The sequence below is a fragment of the Corvus cornix genome, chromosome 18 (assembly GCF_000738735.6).
Source record: "Corvus cornix cornix isolate S_Up_H32 chromosome 18, ASM73873v5, whole genome shotgun sequence".
In the NCBI taxonomy this organism is placed as follows: Eukaryota; Metazoa; Chordata; class Aves; order Passeriformes; family Corvidae; genus Corvus; species Corvus cornix.
Window position 1 is genome coordinate 2,863,263 of NC_046347.1, and position 27,455 is coordinate 2,890,717.

At 46.3% G+C, this 27,455-nt stretch overlaps 1 protein-coding gene across 1 annotated transcript; it reads right to left on the bottom strand.

Moving 5' to 3' along the window:
• Positions 1-915: 915 nt before the first annotated feature.
• Positions 916-25,549, bottom strand: METRNL (meteorin like, glial cell differentiation regulator). Its single transcript, XM_039562287.1, has 4 exons — positions 25,257-25,549; positions 19,193-19,581; positions 2,563-2,622; positions 916-1,868 (listed from the first exon to the last, which is right to left on the bottom strand). Exons 1-4 carry the CDS (start codon positions 25,367-25,369, stop codon positions 1,552-1,554), a joined length of 879 nt encoding a protein of 292 aa, XP_039418221.1. The 5' UTR covers positions 25,370-25,549; the 3' UTR covers positions 916-1,551.
• Positions 25,550-27,455: the final 1,906 nt, after the last annotated feature.

Sequence of the window (27,455 nt, forward strand, 5' to 3'; positions counted from 1 at the left end):
AGTCACAGTGTCCTGGAGCCTCTTAAGATCACCTTAACACAGCTAAAAGAAACTTTTCTTCTCCCACTGGCCCACAGAATGAATGCTGCTGAGAGGAGTTCACAGAAACGCAGAAGGATTTTGGTTTCACTTCAGGCCAGTATTTGGGTACAACCCTGGGGCTTTTACCCCTGATAAGTGTCATAGGACATCTCCTTACCATCCATCTCAGAACTTCCTGCACCCACCCAAGACCATCCCCTGAACTGCCCTCCCCAAGCCTCAGAACCAGGTTACTTGAAGGAAAGGTGAGGGATGAGGGAGAAAGAGACACTGAGTAGAAACCTTTTATTTAAAGAACCTGCTGGCCCAAAATAAAAGTTGGAGCAGTGGAGAGTGCTGAAGAATGAACATGGGCAAGAGGTTAAAATCCTTGTGAAGGCACCATTAGTGATGCACTGCAGGCTGTGGGGAGCAGCAGAACAGAGGGGAGAGCTCCTGTACCTCCCAGGACACTGCCTGCAGAATGAGCCCACCCTGATTAAAGTGTTTATTTTTCACAAGGTGGCCTAGTCGTGTCCCCCAGGACTCACAGGCATGAACATCCACCTCATGCCAAGCTACAGCACACTTAAAAGCTTCAAACTAAACACGAAGGGGCAACCTGCCCTTGGAGCCAGTCCCAAAACAACGCCGCTGGCATCAGAGAGAAGAACACTTAAAGCCTTGCCTGGACACATGTCTAAAAATCTCCAAAAATAGCTCTTGCTTCCCCTTTGAAAAACACTGCGGTTCCCAGTGCCTCACAGGAACTCTGGTTCTGCTCAGAGAAGCCACAAAATAAGGGAGCAGCCCAGAACTGATCTTTGAGCACATCTGGACTAGCTGAGATCAGCCTTATGAAGAAGGAAAAAAATAAAGATTTTAAGCAGCATGTGTCAAATCCAGGGACCTTTATTTCTCTGGAATGGAAAGAATTTGCCAGCCCGGACAAAAAATTGCAGGCGGCAATTGTACATTCTTTCAAATAAAAAATAAAACAACACACACACACAAGAGTTTGGCTCCATAAATTTCTGTCATAAGAAACAACTTTGAATTGTACACCAAGCTTTTTACAAAGCATCAATGTTAAGATGTTTTACCGTGCTCTATCACATTCTTGGCCATTTATACAGAATACGCCATACCAAATGCTACATCAGCTTAAGACATTTTTAAAAATTAGTATTAAAAAGATACAAAGGCATCTTGGCTTTCATTTGGGTTTTTTTTTTTTTTTTATTAAGACATGGGAGTTTTCTTTGTTTGTTTTCCTAAGGAAGTCACTAAAAAAATATAATAACTTAATTCATAAGGACAAGATTGGTTAAAAATCCAGCCTTTCTTGCTTGGCAGCCCTCTGAGCTCGTACCTCTGTTGCTTCCATTAGCCTGTGAGCACTGCAGGCTGTGGGGTCTCAGCCTCCAGGTCTGCCCAGCCTCAGTTACCAGGTTTGTTCAGAGTTTCCACTGCAGCCAGGAAATATTCCTGGCCAAACACTAAAAGAGATCTTCAGCCAAACAGGGGGTTTCAATCTGGGCCAATCTCACATGGGTTTAGCCCTTTGTCTTTTGCTTCTTTGTACATCCTTTGGAAGTCTTTAAAACGAGGGGCACAGCCTAACCTGGCCTCCCCAAAGTGCATACGTCCCGTGAAAAGGAAGTCTCCATCTCCTGGCTTCACCCCACACTCGAGCAAGGTCTTTATTTGTCCTCTCCAGTTCCCACTCTCCCCTGTCAGCTGAAAGACTTTGCTCTTCTGCCTGTACAGTTTGTTGACACGGACGTGAATTACGGATTCTTGCTCTTCTGCCTCGTTCGTTACGTTTTGAATGGAGCCTCTGATCACTGGAAACAGAAAAAGGTTTTAAGGATGAATTACTCAAAAATGCTTCGGAAGACCCTGGTCCAAACTCAGGCCTGTGCAGCCAGGGGAACTGACTTCACTACAGCAGCCCAGGTTTTGGTTCTTTGTTATTTTGGGAGTTAAGATGATCTGGTAACCACCAGTATATATTTGCATTTTTTTATGGTTTATATTTGTAATCTGTCCAGCAAAGAGCAGACATATAGTAAATTTAAACAGAAAAAGAATTACATCAGAAAAATAGCATTAATCATGAAGAAGAATTCTAACAAGAAGATATATGCCAAATTCTCCCTGACAACCTACTTTCTGTTCTTCAGTCATTACAGATACAGCTAATGCTAATTTCCCTTTTAAAAGGGAAGCATGGACAATTATTGAAACTTTCGGTCTTTTGTCAAGTCAACCAACACTGTAGGGCAACAAGTAATGGCCTCTCCTAGATGCACCCAAATCCTTGACCTTCTGCCATGGTTGCTGTGTCACTCTGTCCACCCTGGGCTGGTGCCAGCTGGGCAGACAGTTCTGAGGTCCTCAGAACTCTCTGTGTACCCAGCACCCTTAGACCACATTTACTGCTGGTGGAGATTGCCAAGGGTAAGGAGGTGTCTGTCGGTGTTCATGGGGGCCACACTGGTACTGGGAGGAGAAGGGACAGGGGAGACAACAACTCACCGAAATCACTAGTGCAGACAGCCAGGAGGACCTCAGTGTCACTGCAGGGTCGGCAGGGAGCTGGGCAGGAAGAGTCAGAATTAGCAAAGGACTAGATAGCAGTTTTAAATAAAGAAATTTAAATAAATAAACCATTTAAACTAAACAAAAATGTGACTGACAAACACACACAACATGGGCACAATCAGTCCAAAGATCTGCCTGGCATCTCTTCCACTCCAAGAAGTGTAGTTAACCCCAGAGCCTCGGTGAGATTTTTGTACCCAAGCAGGAATGTGGATCTCTTTACCAATCCTGCTGGGATAGATTGTCTAGCAAACACTGCACACACTCACTGCACTTATGCAAAACCTGTTTTGGTACTGGGTGCATTTGCAAGGTGCTCTGCTGTAAATTCACTCAAAAGCTTTCAGATCATGTGTCTTCTATACTCTGATAAGCTTCTCTCTTACAGTTTCTATCAAGTGTTGTCGGGCCATTTAGTCATCACCACATCAAAGATCCAGGAGGTTACAGAATGGGGGAGGCAAAGAGGGGAGGAAAAAACCCCAATGCATGTGTTGGAGGGCGTTGAGGCAAAGCGGAAACTCGAGCCCATATCTGTTTGAGCTCAAGCAGCACAAAGACCATTTCCTGTACTGCTGGAAACACTTGGATATCTGCGCTAATCTAATCAATGCAAGAATGTGGCTCCTCTTTGTACTCAGCCAGATATTTCTGAGGAGAAGGTGCTGTAGTTGCAATACAGATGTTTCTATAACACCCTGTTGAGTTCAGGAATTTGCTTATGATCAGGATCTGCCCTGCCCGGCAATGCTCAGTGAGTCTGTCCACAGTGGCACAGGGATCAGAACCTTGTCTGTTACCTGGTGTCATCTCAACACATCATTCAGAAAAATGGAAACCCTGGATCAGGCACAGACTCCAGCAAAGCAGGGCTCCTGCTGGAGACGACTGGAAGATGAGATTCCATCACACAGTCCACCACCAAACTGCAAACTGAAGCTACCACGCTTCTCCCCACCCCCAAAAAATTCAGCTTTTGAACCTCAACATCTGAAAACACTTAGTTACCAGATTCCCAAATAGTCACGGCCTTCCTCTCCCCCCACCTGCTTCCCAAAGTTTATCCATTGCACTTGAAAGCAGATTTAAGCTTGACTCCACAACACGCAGCTGGTGCCGCCGATGCTCCCTCAGCCCTCCTGTCAGACAGCACAAGCCACTCTCTGACACAAGACACGGCAAATCTCTTGTTTTTTCCAAGGACCCAGAAAGGCAGTGATCCAGAAAGAAGGATTATTGAACCAAATCCACCAGATTTGCTCCAGTCAGATGATTCATACACAGTGTAACACGCTGTTTAATAGGATTAAAGGAAATGTAAAATGCACATTTCTGGGCAGGGATATTTGAAGGAATCATTCAAGGAGCTTAAAAAGCTCCAAAAGAAGAGTCAAGGAATAGGAAAAATAGCATCTGGATCAATCACATTTCTGTTTAGTTTGAATGCCTCCAGGGCTTTCAGAAACAAGCCAGCTTTCCCTGCCCTTCTTTCCCCACATGCTATTTCAGCTCTCTTTTTCGGGAAAGTTTGGAAAATGTTTAATATAATGAGAAATGCAGAACCAGATGAAGCCTGGACATAACTGCAGTACTAGAATAAATTCAGGCTAAAGATACTTCAAGCTTTAGACTCAAGAGATTTTGATCTATGGCTAGACCAACCGCAGAAGCTTCACCTGACAAAGAAAATTGTAATAGAATCCCAGAATCATTCAGGCTGGAAAAGACCTCTAAGATCATCGAGTCCAATCATTAACCCAGCACCACCATGCCCACCACTAACCCCTGTCCCCAAGTGCCATATCCATACAAACACTTCCAGGAATGGTGATTCCACCACTTCCGTGAGCAAGTCTTATAGTCCCTAAACATCCTACTGTGGAGTTGCTTCATTCATGGCACCTATTAAATCCATCCAGGGAAAAAGTCCCTCTTCCCCAGCCTCCCTCTGGCCAAATGAGGACCTGACTTAGATCAACCAAATAGAGGGAACTTGCAAATCTGCACAAATCCCTTGGCATTCTCACATGGACACAAGCTCTAAAACAAAGTACAGCTGATGGACATCCTCTAAACCCACAGCTGGATTTATATTTCATTCTGCTAAGACCTCATAATAAAAAGGCATCTCAGCCTTTTTAAGTCTTGGTTTAGGCCAGACATCTCTGTAGTCCATCCAACCCCATCAGAAAATTGAAAACACCAAAATGACTACGGCATTTCTGCTCTCAAGAGGAGTGCAACACAAGCAACAGCATTAAAGATGAAAAACAAAATGCTTTAAAAGTGGTTCATCCCACTTAAATAGACTGACACAGTAATAAATCAAATGAACAAATCTCCATGCGTACACAGAACCAAATCATTTTAATTGTGGACCCTAGGCAAAATCCTGCAGCCTTTTTAAATACAAAAGGAAATTTTAAATGCTCAGCATTGCTCACACTAGATCATTACTTAAAACCTGCTTCAGGTCCAGCTGACTCATAGCAGTGTGGTGGCATGTGAGCTGCTCTAACAGCCATTTTCCACCACCCATCTCTGCAGCTCCGGACAGAGGAAGACCAAAAATCCTCTTCTGTGGGACAACTCCCACATCTGCATTCACAGAGTATCAAATAGATCTTGCAAGTGGCAAAAACAAGGTATGGAAGCACAGATGGGAAGCAAGTTGTGAAGGATTACTGCTGAGGTAAATGGACCATTAAAAAGCAAATAACATCCACTGGCTACAACCAAAGCCTCATTCCTATAAAGCCTCATAAAAGAAACTAAATCCTTAGGAGGTGGCAATGCCTACGCTTTCTTTTGAATCACAGCCATGAAGGAATCTGCGTGTTTAACACAAAAGTTCGTGACTTTAGCTGAAGTTCAGCACTCATTCCCTTTGGATTGGGCAGCAGGTGCTCTGCTCCATCCATAGGTCAAAATAACACACACACCTCAGGCTAGAACAGGAAGCATCCTTATAACTAAAACAAAAAATAAAAAACCAACCAAGAAAAGCACTTCACTCGTGCACAGCAGGTGAAGATGTTCATTTTCTGGGGAACTGGGCCTGGTTACTAAACAAGGCAGCTGTGTTTGCCAGATCCTGACTCCCTGGGGATGTCTCAAGGGCTGCCCAGGTTCTTGCATCCAAAAGCCAGCCTGTGAACTTGCAATAACAATATCAACGTCAGCTGCTCTAATTCCTTTAAACTCCATGAGCCAAAGAGCCTTAATTCATACAGCAGCAGGGGAAAGGTGGGGGAAAAAAAAAAAGATAGAAAAGCAACACTTTATTGAAGTCCTCTAAAGCCCAGATGCCTATAATTCAACTCCACCACCGGTGGCATAAAGCCTGCATTGTGCACGTCGGCTGCTGACTCTCCTGGGAGTGCCTTTGATGGATTTTGACAGTATCCTGACCTGAAGTAACCTGAGGCAGCCCTCTCCCTCCAACCCCCAGCCCAGTGCCTCCAAAGGCCTCTCTATTCACCTCCCCGCAGAGGGAGATGTAATTACATCATTCCTCACGAGCCAGCAGTCATGTCCCAGCTGCTTTGAGCGATTTGCCCTCTGAACCTGGTGTTACTGAGGAGGACGAGGCGATGCTAACAATAGACCGCACTTGTTGGCCAACAGCTTTGTCAGACACGTTGCTGGTCCTCTCCTGGACCTCTCCACGGGGAGGCAGAAACGCGAGGTAAGAGAGAGGGATGTGCCCTGAGGAGATGCCACAAGCCTCAGGTGGTCCCCAGCTCTGCCAGCACCAGGGAGTTGGGCTGTCTGGACAGGATTTTCCCCAATATTGTGGGTGGATCTTGAGTGCCCCTTTAGTGCTGCAGTTTAGCACTGCCTCAGGAGCGCTGGGTGGGGTCCCTGTCCTCTCTCAGCTCACACACACAGCTCCAGTCCTTCCTCCCTTGGTTTGTGTGCACGTAACCCCCTTCTTTCCTTGGAAAAGAGGAGGTGGGGGTTATGGAGGGGCCATCGCTGAGGATGACAGCTCCCTGCAGGACACACGCAACCGAGACGTGCTGGCTCTGGCTGCAGGCGTCACAGAAACCACATGAAGGGGCCTGGTCTTCTTTTGAAACATTTGCATTTCAACAGCCACCCATGGGTCTGACTGACCTGACCTTACCCCAAAACCAGCTTCCAACCCACAAGCAAGAAGTTTCCTCTGCCTGTCCCGATTTTTCTCAGCACACTTCCACAACCTCACAGCTATCAAGAACACCCGATGAGCCGTGCTGCAGGGCTGTCCACACCATCCCACTCTCCCCTTAGTGAGCCCAAAAGACCTCCATCCTATGTCCCCAGATAGGCTGTGCTGAACATCCACCCCTGTGCCGGCAGCATGCACAGGAAGAGACACATTTTAAGCAGAAGTGAAAATGTTCAACACAAAGTAATTGCAGAAAACCACTTCACCGAGGAATACCCTTTGGTTTCATGAAGAAGCGGGTGCACGCGTGCGGTGTGGTGAAGGTGTGGATGGTGAGAGAGGAAAACACACAGCTCCTTATCTGCACTTCCGTGGCACGCATCACCCACACCTCAGTACTTCTGAGCAACCCTCCGATGAGCAATCAGACCTTTTAAGCACCAAAAGCTACCAAGGAGGTCCAGGCAGGGTTGAAGAGTTATTTTCTGCTAGTTTTAGGTTTAAATCTTTTGATTAAAACAAGTAGTCTTTTCTCTTCAAGACATTCAGGTGGGTTTTGCTGCAGCCCAGGTTGATTTAAGCCCAGCCAGCCTGTACTGCAGCACCTCCAGCCACACACCCACCTCCCTCAGCCTGACATCAGCGTTCATTCCTAGGGCACAAAGGAAACCCACCCACACCTTTCAAATTCTTGCTGGCAGCTCTGTAATTGGCAGCTCTTGCTGGCAGCACCCGTACTGGAAAGGGCATCATGGGATGAGTCTCCTTCCTGGAAACACAGAGTACAGACTTCCGAGAGCAGATTCTAAAAATAGAGATGTGGTTTCTCCAGTGATGGTGCGTTTCTCCATTATTTTTCTGTGTCCTAAGCAAAAATTATTATGTCTCAATTGCTTACAGGACAGTGATTTAGCTGGGAGACAAGAGTTTAGGGGCAAACATCATAAGAGCAAGAAAAAAAATTAAATCCTGCCCTGATCCTGCTTTAACTAATTATAAAGTGAAATAAATCCTTGTAATTATTTCTTCTTAAGTACACCTGTGCTTCCTCTCTGAAGGGGCATTTTGTCCATGATGCAAACCTCCCACAGCTCATATCCCAAACAAAAAGATCTGCTACTTTGCAGTGGGGGTGGACAAGAATTTGATAACCACTCTGGTTTACCAGGTTGTGACTAGTCCTTTGCTTTCTTGATACACCTCAACTTTCCTCACCACCTCAGAAAGCTCTTCCTGAGCAAGCCAAAAAAACATTCAACCTCAAAACCCTCACCACCCCCACACCGAAACACCACCTAAAACTACATCAATGCATCTGCACTGTCAGTGCATCTCGTATTTAAAAGGAACGTGCTGGCTGTGAGCTGAGGCCAGCAGAGCTGCATCCAGCACACCTGCATTTAACATAATACCTGCAGCCACACAGTGAGGGAAAACAGGGCCAGAAGACACAGAACCTCTCCACAGCTGGGCTGGAAATTACTGACACCCTGTCACAACACACAGAGGAGCTCTCTCATCACTCCTTTGTTTTACAAGGTTTTCCTGTCTTTGGATGGGATAGGATTACAGGGCTTTCTGCAAGCACTGCACTTTTTCCAGCATGTCAGTAGGAAAACACCAAGTCAGGGAACAAACAGGAGGGTTGGACTTGCGCTGCTCCCAGCTCTCTGGATCAATAAGCCTCAGACATGGGACCACGGAATCACAGAACAGCTTGGGATAAAAGGGACCTTAAAGATCCTCTCGTTCCCACCTCCTGCTCTGGGCAGGAACACCTTCCACTATCCCAGGTTGTTCCAAGTCCCATCCAACGTGGCCTTAAACACCTCCAGGGATGGGGGAGCCACAGCTTCAGCAGTAACCTCACTATCCTCAGAGTAAAGAATTTCTCCCTAACATCTAATCTAAATCTCTCCTTCTTTAGTTTAGAACTGTTACCCCTTATCTTATCCTTATCTGCCCATGCAAAAAGATACTCTCTCTTTTTTTTGTTAGCTCCCTTTAAGGCCACAATGAGGTTTTCAAAGGGACTGTGCTTCTCTGATGAATACAAGCTTAATGAGTAACACAGTGAGAGAGTTTAGTACTCTTCTGAAGGCAGAAGTGTTCATCCCTCAATTTGCTAGAAAGTTAATCTGAGCCCCTGTGCTGAGCAGAAGAGGCAACTTGGAACAAGGATCATGAGCACAGAAACAAAACTCGAAGGTTTCCTTCTTCTTACAGGCACAACACAGCCAAGATTTGGTACAGGACAAGGTGGTGATGGAGCAGCTGAAACGACATCATGATGCTGCAATGGACATCCTTCCCTGACCTCTCTGTATGAAGAGGGGATACTGGTGACTTTATCCCCTCAGAAAAGGAAGTGTCAATTCCCATTCCTTGCCTTAGCTCGTTTCTAACACTCAGTTCAACTTGCACACGTGTACAAGTCTCCAGAAGTAACTTGGAAAATACAGACACTGGCCAAGAACGATTGAAACCTGCAAATAAGTTTAATGAAATGCAGACTTTCGCAGGCTGTGGCATGGACTGTGCCTAGAGAATAGAGTTAATACCACTTCCTTCCTGCAAAGAAAGAATAAAAAAAGCATATTGTAAAACCTCACCATTAGAGATGTGATGACCTTTGTGTTCCGAGAAACGTTAGGACAAGAGATCATAAACCAGAAATTTATCTTCTCACAGAACTGTCTTCCAAGAGGGTATTAAAGTCCCTAAGTACCAAAGATTAACTATTTATGTAAACAATGTGAGGAAGAGATTTGGTACTAGGCAAGCTCCATTTGCAACAGCTTTCAAATTGAAACTTGGCTCAGCAGACACAGAGCACGTAAGGATCCTTTGGGATTGATGCCTTTTTGCTGTTCCAAGATGCAGCAGCCATTCTAACAAATGAGCTGAAAGGTCAGCTAGAAACACAGCCATTTGTTTAAAATTTAAAACAAAACAAAAGGAATGAAAAACCCACAGAGCAGTTTTTATTTAAGCAGCATTAGACATTATTAAACTCTACCTCCATGCATGAGTTGCACCAACCCAGGAGAAATGATGAGAAGTGTCATAGCTTCAAGACACTTCTTTCTGTCTCTCCTCTTTCTCCTTTGTGGCAAACCCCAGCACTGGGGTGGACAGAGACAGAACGGTGACTGGATCAGTGCCAACCCCCAGCTCAGCTCCTACACTTACCCATTGCATCACAGCTCTGTAAAAACCCTCCATTGCAGTCAAGTCTGCAATATATTGTGTCCAAAAAGCCCCACTCAGCAGATCAGATGTCCAGTTAAATTCCTCTCTCTGCTCTGCTGCAGCAGGGCCCAGCAAATGAGAAGTGTCTCTGCAACCACACCAGCCCACATTCCTGTGCAAGCAGCACCTGTACACATCTGCTTTTTTTTTTTTTTTTGCTTTCCCCTTCTCCCTCCCTAACTGCAATTAGAGGGAAAAGATGGCAACAAGATAACTGCTGGGAATTTCTCCTGCTCTACGTGCACAAGACACCACTATAAAGCCATAAAAAAGCAGCTCTATTTGTCTGTCTCACAGAAAATACCTCTTCTCCTTCCTCAAACTTACCACTACTGCCCAAGGGGGATTAGGAATGGGAAGCATGAGGAGAAACGAGTTGCTGGAAGTCAGAGGTGCCTCTGGATGGTTGAGGGGCTCCTCTGATCTCCTCTGACCTGCAGCAGAAGGGCTGGGGCTGAGTGTCCCTCACTGTCAGCCCACGAGAACGTGCCAGCACAGGCAGCTGCAGCATCGCACCCCTGCGCTGCCCGCCCGCCACACAGGACCAAAGCGAATGCTTCCCCTGACTCAAAACCTGCCAAGATTTATGGCTTGGCTCATCCCCTCCCGAAATTCGTGCTGAAAATATTTCTTCTTTCTTCTAAAGAAAAAGTCATGCCAAAGCCTTGTAAGAGCTCGCACGGGTCAGATCAAGGAAAACGTGAAGTTATAAAGTTTTTGATGCCTTGTTGGGCTTTGTCTCCCATAGCTAGCACAGCACTCAGCTGAGATGTCATGCAGTGCTTGCACGGCAGAAAATGGACAAGTAAGGTGTTTTTCACTTCCATGCCCTGGGGAAATTGTGCAGCCAAGCACTTCTCCCTGCCCCTGCCAGGGCTACAGGAGAGGCTGGAGCCAGCACCTACTACCAGGCTGGAAACCTGCCAGGAACACAAAGCCTTCCCTCCCTCCCTCCTCTTCGGTCCGGTCCATTAATGCCTCCTATGGAGCAGAGGAATAGAATTAAGAACCAAGTGGCTGGTTAAAGTTAAACCCTGGGAGTGGAGTAATGACAGATCAAAGATTAAGTGAGACTTTAAAAAAAAAAAGCGTATATGCACTCAGCTCCACACAGGTCCTTCTCCTTCCTGTTTCTAGGAATCAAATTCTTTTTGGTATGTGGGAGAGCTCTGAAGGAACAAGGCCAGTTTTCATTATAAAACCATGTTATTTGACCAGCCCACTCTTGAGAAGGGCTGTGGAAGGGCTACGTCTACACGAGAGATCCTCGATGCTGCAACATTGTTCAGTTAGCCTAAAAAAAAAGCTACTTAAGATTTTTCATTTGCAACAGTAAAAGCTTTGAGATGTATCACCTACTCCTACTTAAAAGCACACAGTGCTCGATCCTATGAAGTTCATTCACCAGTTTCACATAGCAACATTTTTTTCCTCTCAAATTTCTGACATCCACTTGCAGACAGAAGAAATTGCTGTAAAGCTACTGGCAGTTCTGGTGGGGCAGAGGTGCATCCTGTACAAACAGGACTGATCCTGGGAGGCAGACAGGGCAATGGAATGCCAGACAAGCTCTGTGTGTGTATCCCAGCACCTCTGATCACTCCAGCTCTCCCAGGGCTTCCATACAGAAAGGATATGGGCAAACACCAGAGGTGATGCCCATTGCAGGAGTTAATGCTCAAATCCCATAAAGGAGTCAGGAGGTGCCCACACAATACAAAACCAAAAAAATCCTTCCACAAATCTGAACCAGCACCAAAGGTTACCTGGATCAAGGCTTCATAGGGCAGCAGCTTTTCTGACCCAGTATTAAACCTCCCAAGGTCAGACAGAACATATCACAGCTTTAGGTCCAGGATATTTTCCAAGTATCTGTGCAATATTACAGTGAATATTTTCTGGCTTCTAGCACAGATTAAGGTGAAAGAGATTTTCTGTCCTGCAAACCAAGACTCCCAACACAGGAAAGATTTGGCCCACGTCTCAGTAAGTGGGAAGAGGAATGCAGCTTCCCCGCCCTCTCATCCCTTCTTTAACCAGAGCCTCAGGAATCAGCAAACTAAACAGTTTTGCAGAGCAAGCACAGAGCATTATTAAAGACTGCCAAGCAACTGGGCTGGATTGCAGCTCTGTTTGTGGGCCCATCTTTGGTGGTACACAAAGGTCAGCGCAGAGCAGAGCCCCAGCTGCCCGGACAATACACCTGACTGCTTATTGGTTTTGACTGCCCACTGAGTTGAGAAATAAGCTAACGGCATTTGTGGCCAGTCTAGCAAAAATAAGCTATTTGCTTCCCCCTCTCCCCTGCAGCTGTGTATTTATCACTGCAGCCCCATTGTCACCTCCTTTGCCCACTGCAAAACCAACTCCTGTCCGACAGCATCAAAGGGCAAGCAGAGCCAGAGAAGATGCTGGCAAAAGCATTTTGTTGGGAGAACAAGAGATTGAATTAGGACATCCACCCAATTTTGGTGGGGGCTTTCTTTTAGGTGAAGACTTCTTAGTCCAATATTTTTCAGACTCAGATCCCCAAAACATCATCCTTGCTCAGTTCAAGATGATGTAAGAGCGTGTACATTCCCTGAGCATCAGAACAGCACTTTGAAACCATTCCACACAGGAAAAAATAAGAAAATCAAAAACTTTGTTCTCAAACTCTCCCACCCAGTCAATCATTCACCACAAACCTGACCACTTCAGGCACATGAATAATTGGAGCAGGTTTCCAGCTTCTCAAAATTAATCCCACTCCAGGCAGTGTTACACTGCAGCCAGCCTGAGCCAGCTAGGTGCTGATCCATGACGCGCAGTTCAGTGACACACCCTCAAAAACTAGCTTTAAATGGGTTTTTAGCACATTAGGGTTAGGGAATGTTGTTTATATTTTCAAGGTTACTTTGTACCAAGTTTGGGATTATCCATTACTATGGGAAAGACAAGTTAGTGTGGAAAGACACCTGCAAAGAGGGGGAGCACACAGACAAAAAACCCCTTTGAAATATTGTATCCTATAACAGGAGTGGCAGAAGGATCCCTTATACGGCCAATTATTGAAGTGTATTTTGAGAAACTGCAATAAAGGTCGTTTCCTGGTGTTTTTCTCTTAAAGCTTGCTTATGACCTTTCAGAGAAAAGGCAAACAAGCCATCAAAGCTTTAAGTGCACAGGTGAGCCATCCAGCAAGGTGTGAGGCTTGTGTCAGGCTTACAGAGCAGATCCCTCAACTCTGCTTCGCTGTTCATGCTTCATTTCACCTGCAACCCCCAGTGGGAGCAATGCAGTATCAGCCTGTTCTGTGCAAATCAGAGTCACAGGATGGTTTGGGTTGGAAGGAACCTTAAAACCATCTAGCTCTAACCCCCCAGCCCCAAGAGGTGTGAGAGTTTTAACCTGCACGGGAAACAGGGAGGAGGAAAAATACAAAGCAAGCCATTTTTCTGATCTGATGGGGTGTATTGGAACAGACCCCCTGCAGCACCCAGCGCGCTCCCACTCTGCCACACAGCACAGTGCCAACATCTCAGATGGTCACAATTACTCAGGCAGAACCTGTGCTAAGCATAAATGTCACGGGGACTTCCAGTTTAAGTGTTCCAAGTGCCTCTTTCCATCACCTCTTCTGCCCACGGCAGCGAGGAGCACAGTCACGGTTACCCTGGCTGAGAGCGGGCACACCGGGCACGGCCTCCTGCTCACCAGCCTTGGCACAAAACACCAGAAAGTTTCCACTCTGACAAGAAGTGAAAAATACACCAGTGTGAGGATGGTGAAATACTGGAACAGGACAGCCAGAGTAGTGGTAGATGCCCTAAACTTGGAAACATTCCAAGCCAGCTTGGATGGGGCTCTGAGCAATGTGGTCTAGCAGAAGGTGTCCCTGCACACTGCAGAGGGCTGGACTGGATGGACTTTAAAGGTCTCTTCCAATATAAACCACTCTGTGATTCTATGATCTGCTGCTTCAGGTCACAAAGCTAAGCAGCACATCCAACCTCCAAGAAAGAAAGAAAAAAAAAAAATAATAAAGAAAAAGATTGGATATTTGTGAGGAACCAGAGGAAAGCATGAGATGAGGAGCCTACAAACTGGAATGACAATAGAGCCCTGTGAGGATACCAGCAGAGATAGGGCAGATTGGTGCCCCACCCCTGCCAAACACACACTGCATTCAAGATCAAAAGTTAAGAAGGTTGCTTTAAAAAGCCATTTGTTAGCAGAAACATTGCTATAGCCCAAATACTTACGAGCTTTCTGAATTTCCAATCTGTTTCCTCAGGACAGTGAATTAACAGCATACAGGAAATAGCCGAATACTGTTAATTACTTAACTGGATTTATCCAGTTTTGCCTTGTTTTTCAGATACCCACCTAAGTGCTGTACCTCCTATGTATTAATATTCTCAGCCAGGTACCCAGCATTGTTAAAGAAACGTATAAAACAGTTAATAGAACCTGCACTAAGTCTGTAGATGCCATCAAGATAAAGAGGCATTTTTGTTAAAGTTTGACTTCTTTACTGCACAAAAGCAGGTGGGTAATGAAAGGACTTTCAATATAGCTCTGACAACTGAATTACAGCCATCCCCATGAGTATGCAATGGGAAAAGCAAACTACACAGCTTGAACAAAGCTGGACCCAGAGTTTGAAGCAACACTCTTGAAACACAGACTTTAGGTAACAAAATAAAGGTCCTTCGGTGGGATGGGGAGGAGGATTCACCTTCTTCTCCAAAACCTTCAGTCAAACCTACAGATTCTTGTTCCAGATTAGTTGAGCAAAAGCTGAAGCATTCAAAAAGTAAATTACACTCAAGGGACCTTCACAGTTATCATAGAAATTTAATGCAAGCAGTCTGCTGTGGTGCAAGGCAGACCTAAACCAGGCACAGCTGAGCAGCTCGTGTGGGTCAGCACCTTCAGAAACCTCGTAGGGACTAAGTGGCCAAACAACACTTTTGCCAAAACCTCCATCTACTTGCCTGTATGGGCAGCATAGCTGATACTCAGAGTATTTTCTTCCAGCACAAGCAGAAGAGATTAGAATCAACAGAATTCAACGACTTAAACAAGTTCTGCTGATTCTCCAATGGCCTCAGGCCAAAATGTCACAGTGCCTCAGCTCTTCATTTGGACAAACACTGAGGCTGCAAAGCATGAGCTGGAGTTAATGGACCATCAGCGTGGATGGGAATGATAGAGGGGTGCAACCCAAAACCTAATCTGAAATCAAAAGCACTTTCAGTCAACCATCACTTTGGATATGAAGAGAGAACACACCCATCAAGATGCTTGAATTGCCAAGGTGACCCTTATTAGGGACTACTCCCACTAAATGATGTCAAGCACTGTGGCATGTTTGCCTTCACTCCTCTTCCCATCTTAAGAAACTACAGCCCCACAGAAATGCACTTTTTTTGACTACTTGTTTTGTTTTGGTTTGGGTTTTTTTGACTTTTTTTGTTACTATCACAGTAAAAAACTTTCCATACCAGATGTCACCTGAATTAAAATCTATCAGTATAGTACAAATTCTTCCTACAGTTAGGAAAATCTTGAGAGAATGTGGTAAGGCAGAATCAGAGCCAAGAAAAGGGTTAAGTCCCCAAAATCCAGAAAATTGTTAAGACTGCCTTGTCTCATTCAACCTTTCCAAAAAAAAGAGAAAGGCCAGGTCAGAACCTGCATATGTTTTCTACTGAAATATTTGCTTGACTCTGATTAAGTGGGAAAGAATGGCTGTAAACTAATAAAACTTGAGGATTTCTAATTAAACCACAGGCACCATGCCAAGCATTGTTGATTTGTTGATGCACCCTGCAATGTCAGGACTCTAAGGACACAACAGGTCATTAAACAGATGACTTACACCCTTTAATCAGCACTGGGATGCCAGGTTAGGAAGAGAGAGTAAACTCAAGGGCAGAGTACAACAATTATCACCAGGAAACAAACAGAGCATTTAGGGAAAGCAGGGAGAAGTTGTTAGCGAGTAGTTATTGCACAAGGAAAGGGCTGGATTACTGAGCCCCACACCTGGGTCTTTTATGATAGTCATCTCCCCACTCTGAAGTAGAAAGAAAATGATGCCATATTTATGATTTTCAGCTCTCTGCCATCAGGAGAAGCACTGCAGCTTCCTCTGCCCAGCACATCTCAGACCCCATCTACAACAGCATCTCACATCTTTGTCACCTCTTCACACCTACTGCCAGCTCTGCTAAACTCTGTCAAGCTGCAGCTGAGACACGAGCAGCCTCGTTTTTCCAGCGTGCAGCAGTCAAAAACAGTCAGCCACGTTTGCAAACAAGGGACAGAAGGAAGGTTGGTGGGAAATGCAGAACCTTAAACCCAGTTTCCATCTCCTTTAAGGTCAGCACTTGCCTCTGACTTGAGCCTCCTCTCCGGTGAAGAAATCTCCAGTGATTTCAGTGATTGCAAACTCCCCCTCCAAACGAACAGCTCAGTAAAGGGCATTTCTTCTGGGATTTCACAGAAAAACTAGAAGCAGCTCCAGAAGAAAGAAAGTCCACAAACTGCAAAGAGCCTCAAATATATTGCTCTGTGGAAGCCTCACAAGGCAGCTATTTGGCAGTTCCCCCACACATACAGATATTTATAGGAAAATAGAGCTCATCTAAGTGTGTAGTGGAAAGAGTCATGTATGGCATTTTCATCGTGTTTTCACCCCGTGCAGCCCCTCCCTGGAGTCTGGGGATCCAAAAAAAAGGCAAGAGAAATAATTTAAAATACAATAGAGATCTCTAGTTTGCCCTGAAGGCTCTGCTGATGAACTATTAAAAAGCTTCTTCTGGCCAAACAAGACACTTGGAGAATGGAGCAGATTCCCCACCACATTGTTTCATAAGACAGCACTGAAATTCAACCAGTGTCTGTTACAGCTGAAAATACAGCAGTCACTGAAAAAGTGATTTAAAGTGCCTATTAAAGAGGAAGGCTGTAATTGGATTCAGTCCTCAGTTTGACTTCTGAAAGTCTCTGAAAAAGTACTCCCATCAGCTTTAAAAACCTCCAAGATTCTATGTGTAAAGAAGAGCATTTAGTTCTGAAAACACAGCAGTTTGTGCTGGCTTGTGATGGTAAAGGATGTCAGCAGCAAGTCCTCAATGCTAGCAAAGCTCAGGAGAAACCCCATCTAAGTGCAGACTAAACCCAGCAGTGACAAGCAGTGTTTCTGTCATATTATTTCATTACAGGAAAAAGCAATTGCAACTTTTTTTGGAAAAGAAAAAAGCACAGGACTTTTCTTAATAAGTTTAAGTGACTTCTCATTAGCCTGTCTGTGTCTCCATCCTCACAGCCTGGCAGAGAAAGCAGCACTGAATCTGGGAACATTCTCCAAATAACTGATTAAACAATGTATTTATGTCTTCTGCAATGGAATTTTACTACATAGCTGACATTCTGCACAGTGTATTCATCTTTGCACAAATGATCTTACTGGGAAAGCAGCTCTGCAGAGATACCCCACTTCATCAGCAGCACTTTTTGGATGCAGCAGAGCAGTCTGCTTAAAATACACAACACCCGATAATGAGCTACCAGTTGTGAGCATGGCAAAAGTGATGGCCGTGACTTAAAATTTGGAATATTTGTGTTTATATTTTTCTTGTTTTAATGGCAAAGCTGCCACCTGTCAGTTCCCGGGGTTACTGCATCAGCCCTGAGCCCAGCTCTGCTCAGCTGAGCTGAGTCCAGCTCAGAGCTGCACAAACATAAAGCCCCATCCGAGCTGGCGTGACAACATTTAACACTGTCAGGGCTGCACAAATACACAAACACACAATCCAGAGCCTGATGTGGAAAGCAGCCAGGGGAGAGGAGAGGATGGAACAAGTTCTGCAATCACTTATCCCAGAGAAGATATCCCTGGGACACACAGTTGCAGTTTAATTAGTCACACCACCGCTTATCAAGGAGCATCTCAGGCAGAGCATGTGGCATCAGCACGGCAGGGTCTGGCCAGCCTACATAGGGCCCTTGGGCTCCACAGCCTCACTAAACATCGGGTTTGCCCTGGGCTGAGTCATCCCAAGTGTGCTCTGAGGACCCTTCCTGCTGCCATCACCCAAAAGAGCAAAGGCAGCCCACATTTCAAAAGAGAAACCTGGCTGCCACAAATCTGGTTCCCCACTTAAAATACCTAAACCTTGAAACCCTCGAGGTCATTTGAGACAAACTACCCTAAATCTGCTGTCCCTTGGGCTAGTCTGGAAATCCCCCCTCCTTGGTTTTGGGGATAAAAGCTAGAGGCAATTCTGAATGGGTAAGATGCATGAACCAGATACCACCTATCTAAAGGGAATTCCCCTTTCTCCCTGTCATCCTCCAAAAATGCCAGTTTTTCTTCTCAAACTAATTGCTCAGCACACTTAGGTCCCACCTAGAGCCATTGTTCCAAATGCTATTTAGTACCAGACTTTACAGGCTTCCAGTTTGTCCACTCCTCTTTCCTATAAGCTTTTCATTGGAGTAAAGCTCCCCACTACAAAACTTGCTTTTCATAATGGTTGAGAGAGAAGACAACACTGTCCTGTTAAAGTATTGTCACGGTGTTGAAGAGCTCTGCCATGGCACAGCAATGCTCAGGACAATGTAGTAAGGAAAGCTGAGGAAAGAACACACCATTTTTCTTGTTTAAATAAAAAAAAAACCAAAAAGAGAAAAAGCAATAATTAGGTCAGCAAGTAGCACTACTTGCAAAGGGGAAAAAAAAACACCAAGGAAAAGGAGTGCCTCCTTGTTCAAATGTTTATTATTCAAAACATGCAGCGAGGTCTTAAAAACTGAGTAAAAAAGTAGTCAGAAAAGTGTTACAGCAAGGCTGGGAAGCCCAGTTCACGCTGGAGTTCAGTGCAGGGTAAAGCCACCTCCTGTGACACACCCCACCCCTGCAAGGGGAGAATCCTTCACACTGTGGCCCTCAACAAATCACGGGAGTTCAGCCTATGCTACCAGCTCCCAAAATACAGCAACAAAACAAAAACCAAATCAACTCTTCTGCAATATTTCTGTTTATAAAACATGCCCTTAAAAGCACACGAAGCTCCTCTCCAGCCACTTTTCCGCTCACTCCCTCACTCAGCATCTGTTCTGCATCCAACACAGGACGTGGATGTATGACAATAGCCCGGCACTCACCAGAAGCTGTGTGCAAATCAGCTGCTATCCCCTTGCTCATCAGTTCGTACTGGAAGCCTGTAATCTTCCTGCTAATGTCCTGCTGAGGAGTGGCCTCCACAAACAGGCCCCCTTGGTCGTAGCCGAAGCAATACACTCTGCTGGGGCTGCGGTCTCCATCTCGGACCAAGAGTTTCAGTTCTCCAGTTTTTTCCAAATAAATATTTGCTCCTGCAGAGTCTTTGAAGGGCTTTATGCAAACAGTCAAGTGTTTGTAAGAGGCAGGTGAAATATTGGGTCGCAGGTTGACTATGAGTGCTCCCGTGGGGTACATCCACTCTATTGACCCTTCCGAACAGCGGAGGTAGACCTGTTCAACATCCTTCCTGTGAGACTCGTGGGTTAAGCCACTGGAGGAAGAAAGAAAGAGAAGGTTAGAGAAATGACAGAGCTAACAATGTGAATGCCAGCCTCAAGACAAACAAATGCAGGAAGCCCAGGACATCACTGGGTGTTGGCCCATCCAGCTCAGCAGCACAGGTCTCTTGCAACACTTCAGCCTTAATATTATGGGACAATTTTAAATCATCCCCCAAAAGAAAATGTCAAACCACTAGTAATAGGCTTCAAAATTAAATAGGATATAAGCCCATGATCAAAAGCAATTAAATTACTACAGGCTCAGTTACTGCCCATCAGCTGAGCTGTGCATACTGAGTAAAACACGTACGCTCAAACTCCCTTCCTGGTGGCTCAATCCAGCATGTTCTCCAGCTTCACAGATCAGACTCCACCTTTTTCCAAGCACTTTGTTCCCCTTCCAAGTCTATATTCCCAATGGATCTGAAACTGGGAGGGATGCCAAGCTCACCCTGTAAACTGCAGCGAAAGCAATGCTCTATGTGCTACTGATACCCTCTAGCCCAACTGGGCAGCCCCAATCTCCACACTGGGAGGTAGCAAGAGGAGAGAAGACACCTCACTCCTTAGTCATAGCTGGGGAAGCACTGAAGTGAGCTGCTTTTTTTGGTAGGAGCTTGTTCCTCCACTGCTCCCCAATATGAGGTTTAAGCTCTGTTTATCACTTTCACTGATGGGCTACAAGAAGACACACAGCTGTGGGTGCTCAGCAAGAAAGAGAACATGTGGCCACTTACTATGGCCAAAACCAAACACCCCAACAACCATTTCACAGAGACCACAGAGATGGGATAGGCGAGCAGCACAGGGTCCCAGGGCCAGCTGCTAATGAGAGGAGAGCAAACCACCGTGTGTAAGCAGAACGAGTAGTAAATCCCCATGGCTTGTTTGCCCACAGCCTAAGCTGAAGGCAGCTCCAAACAACCCCTGCTGCCTACCACTGATGCTGGATCAACCCCACCAGCTCTTCACCCAGAGTGACTCAAAGCCCCAATACAACACTGCACAGTGCAGGCACGGCAGCTGGAAGAACAAGTTGTGGGAAGCCTGATTTATTGGCTGCAGGATTTGGGCCATTAGGGAAAAATCCTTTGGTCCCAGTCTCTGTCCTGTCACAAACCTATTAAGAGAGTATGAGCAAATCACTTCAGCACCAAGCTTGTTTCTCGTCCTACGCTCTGAGCAGCTACTTCCCAAACACAAGCATCTTTTATCCTGTGCCTGTAGAGGACTACCCAAAAACAGATTCTCCATCACCTCACAGGTCTGCTTTGCAAGACTTTAGGGAAGTTTTACAACATTCCCACTTATAGGCAGATGAATCAAGACAGGGAAAAAATAATTTTAAATGGTTAAGTGATTTGTCTGAGGTTACACAGGAAATCTGTGGCAAAAACATATTTTAGTGTAGTGCAAGTGATGACATCAGGTTCTGGTTCCTCAACAGAAACCTCCAAATACACAGTTCCCCATCCCAAAGATATATTCGGGTACTGAAGAGGGTCTAAATTCAAGTCAGCACTTAGAAAGTAACTAGAAGCAATGTGTAAAAGGGAAATAAAATAAACCATATGGTTTGCATTTACTGTTGACGTGACTCATTATTGTGAGCGTCGGTGTGACCCACTTGATAAAGGTTATATGAGGAAGCTCAGAAAGAAAAAAGTCATATTTAATAACAATAGAGCCTCCAAACATGTGCTTTGGAAGAATCTTGAAAGCCACATCCAGAACACAGATGAGGAGAAAAGAGGGACAAGTTTTTAACCTTTAGTCTCTTGCCCTCAAATTCAGTAGTACTTAACACATTCAGGAAACTTTACTTGCAAAGGGATATTTCAAGTGGACTGTAAATCCACATCTGGTCCACAAAATCAGTTTTCACCACAGCACACACATGATGCCACTCAACAGAAAACACAGCAGTCTGTTTATGTGCAAGCCACAAATAAATAAAATTAAACAGTGTAAAGGTTATCTCTCAGCAAAGGGGCAGAAAGTTACCCTCACACATCACTTGCCCCTACTCAAGACATCAAAACAAGCTGCAGAGGTTTTGCATGACTTAGACTGGCACATTCCAGCCTGAGTGCTTAAACAGAAGGAAGACACCAGGAGCAAAACTCTGAACTCATGCAGTGAAACTTCTGTTGCAAGTGATCCCAACAACACTGAGGCAGTGAATTCCTGCCAGAAAAAAAAAAAAAAAAAAAAAAAAAAAAAAAAAAAAAAAAAAAAAAGCTACGTTAATTTTGTTCAAACATTCACACTGTTCAAACAAAAAACAGGGTGGACTCTGAAATTATCTTCTGAAAGCCAATTATATCCCACAGGCAAGAGTGATGCCATTAGATACATCAAGCACAAGTACCTGCACACATTAAGCCTTATAATAAAGGATGACTCAAAAGTTAAGCAGATTTCAAAATACACGTTCACATTATTTAACAGCAACCATCATCATCCAGTAAAACCTGTCGCTTTGCTTTCAGTCAGAATGATTTGTCATCACACTTGAGAGACTGTTTAACGCCCAGTTTAGCTCTCACTAGCCACTCATCACACGCACCATATCCACACAGCAATGGAGACCTGGGAGACTTTATTCTCCCAAGCTCACTTCGGTTTTGGTTTTTTGATTATATGGCAAAGACATAGGGCAGATGTTTCATGGTTGCAATGATGGATGAGCCATCCATCACCTGTTTTAAATGTGTGCTGTTTATTGGGACTTATTTCTACAACAAGCTATTTCTACAGCTACTTCCTCATACCAATCCATGAGGACATCCTGAATCACTGCATGTCTCCTTGCTGTCTCCCTTCCCGGCTTCAGCCATCCCCTTACGTTTGCCCTGAAAAACCAGCTACAATATCACTGCAGTGAGCTGTTATGCTGCAATGTGGAACAGGTGTTATTTAAAGAAAAAGAGAGGAATATTCACACTATCTACTTAAGTTATTTATTTACTCTACTAAAAATGTCCTGAAGAGCCCTAGAAGTACCCATGTCCTCCCTGCACCCTGCAATGAACACAGGGAACTTTTGCTCCTAACTTGGAGATTTTAATAAGAGATGACAGTCTAGAGAACATTAAGAATTCCTCAGAGCATCCACCACACCAAGGGCAAGATTGATGGACAAAAGCAGCGACATAAGAGCTGAATTCTCTGTACTACAGATTGCAGTCCAACATGCCAGGCCAGCATATCCTCAGCCTGTCACCAACTCCCTTTTGCCCAAAGCATCAAGAGGCCATTGCAGCACAAAAACCTGAAGTTACAGCAAAAGTAATAACCAGACATGTCATAATGAAGTTTCTGCTTTCTCCTGAACAAAGCTTTCCTGGAAGCTCTCTGACAAGCTATTTATTAAGATGCTATTATGGCCTGTACTTTAATTGCAGGTGTCAGGATGTGCATTGCATCAGAGTTCCCTGGAAGCATCAGGGATATCTATAGGAACCCTAGTGAAGCTCTTCATCCTACTCAGAGGTATAAGCTCATCACTTCTCCACAAGCTAATAGGGAAAAGAAACATATCCAGAACATTTTGGTTTTAAGACCGTTGTTTTTAATACACACAAGTGTATAGAGGTGAGAAAACATCTTGAGGTTTACTACAGAAGAGGATACGACTCTCAAATCCACCAGCACAACCTATGACTTCACTGTGGGGAAGAAAGACTTTGTCTGGCATTCTAGTTCATAACTTTTCCTAACAATCAATATAAAAATCATCACATGACTTCAAAAATATTATATTCCCCATTAAAAAAAAAGTTCTTTCTAACCCATATAGTTCTTAGTATCCACACTGAAATATTTAATTAATTATATTTACCGGTACCTCAAATTACTTTCCTTTTTAACTGCTGTGGTTTTAGGACAAATCAGATTATACTGAATGGCCTTAACACCACCAGCATTTCTGACAACCCCTGTTTGCCACCAGTAAGGCCTAAGTCAGCTAGGGGTTACTTTATCCGCTCCCAAGACTCCAGCCCACCTGGACTCCAAAACACTCACACAAGTCAAACCACCCAGACTAAACTGTGCTTTTCCTTCCCTGCCCATCCGAAAGCTTCATCATGAAGCTGTCACCACTTCAGCTCACCAGAACAACAACAGGTGAGTAAATCCAAGCTGGCATCACCAGGTTCATCCCAAACTCAGTTACAAAATTTCACTTCCCCTCCTCAAGCATCACCCCCTTAGTTGATACTCAAGGCATTGCTTATTCCAACCCTGCTCAGGTGACATGAGTGGTCACTGCTTGCTCTAAGAAAACAGGACAAAAATAAGAGCCAAACAGGACACAATTGCAGGGGTTTGTCACCACTCTTTTAAAATACTTGCTGCAGTACCAGGTGGTAAGGTCCAGGTAAGTACCACAGCTGGGATGCTTTGGAATGAAAGCAGATACAGCATTTTCAGCGGTTTTTTTGGTAAAGAAAAATGACACAATTAGGAGTTTGCCAGAGGTTTGATCCCTATCAAGCAGACTCGTCTTCAAGTGGATTCACTGCTATTAACTATGCATCAATTATTAAGAAAACTAAAAAAAAAAAAAAAAAAAAAGTAAATAACAAGCACCGTGTTTCAGACAGCAAGAGATAAGAAATCGTGATGCTGAAAGTCAATCCAATTGTTTCCCCACTTTGAATCCTCTCTACTCCAAAACACCCAAAACACTGATAAAGGCCGGCCAAACTTTTACGTTAAAGAAAGTCAGAGCTGAAGAGTCTACTAGAGTTGAACCATTTTACTCTTCAAGTCAGTCTGACCCAGCAACACTTGCTAGTTGAGCAGAGTTGCTCTTTTAAACCTATAAAGAGAGGAGAAGGTCACAGACCCAACCACACGCGTTAAACATATTACAAGCAATTAAAGGAAAGATAATTTGGGAGATAAACACTTGAGAACTGGAGAGGTTTCTCAACCGGTGCAATTAGAATAAATCAGGAGCGCGGCCGCCGTGCCAGCCCCTGCTCCCAGAGCTCATCACCATCACCATCATCTCCGCGGGGCGAGTGCCCGGGAGCAGGGAGCGAGCCCCGGGGCTGCGGCGCGGCTGAGCGCGGAGTGCGGGAAGCGCACGGAGGGGGAGGGAAGGAAGGAGAGGGGACGGGAGCCAGCAGGAGCCCCGGGGAGGGACGCGCTGGCTGCGGCGGGAGCGCTCCGCAGGTGCAGCGCATCCCGGGCCGGTCCCAGCGGGGCTGCCTCGCTGCTTCCCCGGGCGCGGCCGCCGCCTCCGCCGAGCGCTGGAGCCGCGGCGAAGATGGTCGCGGGGAGAAACTTCTCCGCGGCGGACTTGGCACCGCCCTCCCTCTCCCAGCCCCCGAACAGCGCCGAGGGGAGCCCAGCCCGCCCCGGCCCCTCAATCCCGCCGAAGGGAGCCCGGCTCGCTCCGGTCCCTCCATCCCTCCCTGCCCGGGGGCCGCTGCCCAGCGTCTCTTCGCGGCGAGCCCGCCGGGAGCGAGGGAGGCAGATCCGCCCCTGGCCCCGGCTCTCCGCCGCCTGCCGCCCCGTTCCCCGAGCCCCGGCCGGGCACCGCAGCGGGAGCGTCTCCCTTTTGTGTTCGGCATCGACTCCTTCCCCCGGCGGGACGGCGATGGACGTGCCAGTCCCCGCTCCCCGCTGGCCGGGCAGGATGTCGCCTCACCTCCCCTTCCAGTTGCACAGGTCGCTGGAGTACTGAGCCGCGGCGCCGCCGCCCAGCAGCAGCCGCAGCCCCAGGAGCAGCGGCAGGAGCCCGGCGACCGGGGCGCTCCGCATGGTCCCCCCGGCCCGGTGCGAACGCGGTGCAGGCGGCGGGGAGCGATGTGCGCAGCGCCCGGGGCTCGCCTACATGGTGGGGAGCGCGGCAGGGCGGCGCAGCTACCCCATCCCCGGCTCCCGCATCCCGGCTCGGTGCGGCGCCGCTCGGCTCTGCCGCTCGCACCGGCTGGCGGCGGGCTCCCAGCTGAGGGGCGGGAGCGGCTCGGCGAGTACCGGCTCCTCCTCCCCCTTCCCCCTCCCGCCGCTCCTCCTCCGGCAAGGCCGGCACTTGCTGCGCCGGCAAAACGCGGCGCCGGATCGGGAACAGCGGCCGCCCGCGGGTACGGCCCGTCCCGGGCTCCGCCGCTGCCCCTCGCCCCCTTGGCAGATGCCCTGGCCCGGGGTGAGAGCCCGCTCCGCTCCTGCCCTGCCTGGGCCCCCCGTGCTCCCCTGTGTGGGGAGGGGGTGATGACGGGCAGGACCGAAGGGTTTCGTTTGGCCGGGAAAGTTACTGAAACCCACCCTCTGCCCTGGGGGCGGCCCGCAGTGACCCGCAGCCTGTCCCCGGGGGTACAGCCCTGGGTGCCCGCAGTGACCCGCAGCCTGATCCCCGGGGGTACAGCCCTGGGTGCCCGCAGTGACCCGCAGCCTGATCCCCGGGATGCAGCCCTGAGTGCCCGCACTGCACCTCTCTGCAGCAGGTGACTGCTTGCAGCAGGATCTCCACCAAGGCGCAATTCCTGGTAGATGAAATCTGACGATTTTGCTTGAAACTTTCTTGTGTCTCCACTTACAAGGAAGGCACTTGGGACTCGATCCTATTTGTATTACTCTTCACCACTTAATGACCACTCGGGATAACTCCTTGTCTTGTTTAATGTCCCTGTTTATTCCGCTGTTGACTTTGGATACTTAACCCTTAGTGACAGAGGCCCTTCGAAGCCTTCCAGGACGTGAGGGAAGTGCAGGGGCTGAATCAGTCTGAAGCCCAAACTACCCGGGCCAAGATAAATGGGGAAAAAAATCATAGATTGGGGTAGGTGGAAAATGATCCAGCTGCACACAGACTGTGCTCTGATATACCAAGTGCCACATAATTTTTTTCAAAGAAGCAACAAGGGGGTTGAGATTGATATTGTACTTCCACAGATAGGAGAGGGGTTAAAATATTTCCAGATCAGCGAGTTTCTTAGTCTCCTGTTGTTCCTTCAAGAGTCTGTCATGCAGCTTTATTAAGGGCACTGCTCAGATTTTTCTGGGTGAGAGTTCATGGAGGAGCATCAAACATTTACATCCTGTTCACAGTTTGGTCTGTTAGCCTCCTTAGTACCTGTTAAAGCACTTTGCAAAGTGCCCTGGTGCTGTCTGAGAGCATCCGATGGCTACAGCAGGATATTCCAGCTTGAAAGCTTCCTGCCTGCTCCTGCACCGAGGATTAAATCCTTTGCAATGTATCCCTTTCCATTTGTGGGTTTACCTTTTCATGTCCTTTTTGTTTGGTAAATTACAGGTACTGTGTTCTGTTGATTATGAAGCATTAACATAATTACAGTAATTCTGCCCAATGATGCAACGCATGTAAACATATAATTAGCACGGAGGGACAACACTGAGCAAAGTGATGACAACACGCAATAATGCAAAATGCCTTATTCTCCCAGTCATGTGCAGCAATACAGGCTTTAGAGCTCAGCGCCTTGATTATTTCTTTAGAAGGAGGTTTGGTTAGAATGTTTTGCTTCCTTCCCTCATTCTGGAAAGAAAAGCATCCAGAGAAAACACCGTATTGCTTTATTCCTCAGAGTGTTTATATGTGCAACCCTCTGCATGCCCCCCAACCTACTGTATCTGATTTCCTTTGCAATATTCGAACTCCCTGCATTTGATAAAATAAACAAGTGCCCAGGCAGCTCACATTACACTCTGGAACTTTTGAAACTGCCTGAAAACTGTGAACTTTTAAGATAGGGAACAGAGTGTGCTGTTTTGCAGTGGCGACTACCTCTGGCTTTTATTCGCCCCCTTTTAACTCAGAAAAAGCCATTTAGTTCTCGGGACCCAGAAAAGTAATGGCAACATGGGGACTTTGAAAGCCCCTCCTGTC

What these genes read in the sequence shown, in the direction of transcription:
- METRNL (XM_039562287.1), bottom strand. Translation starts at nt 25,369, where the DNA reads ATGCGGAGCGCCCCGGTCGCCGGGCTCCTGCCGCTGCTCCTGGGGCTG. An exon ending in TGATTTGCACACAGCTTCTG is followed by an intron (nt 2,623 to 19,192) that starts GTGAGTGCCGGG and finishes CTTCCTGCCCAG; the next exon opens with CTCCCTGCCGACCCTGCAGT. An exon ending in TGTCTGCACTAGTGATTTCG is followed by an intron (nt 1,869 to 2,562) that starts GTGAGTTGTTGT and finishes TTCTGTTTCCAG; the next exon opens with TGATCAGAGGCTCCATTCAA.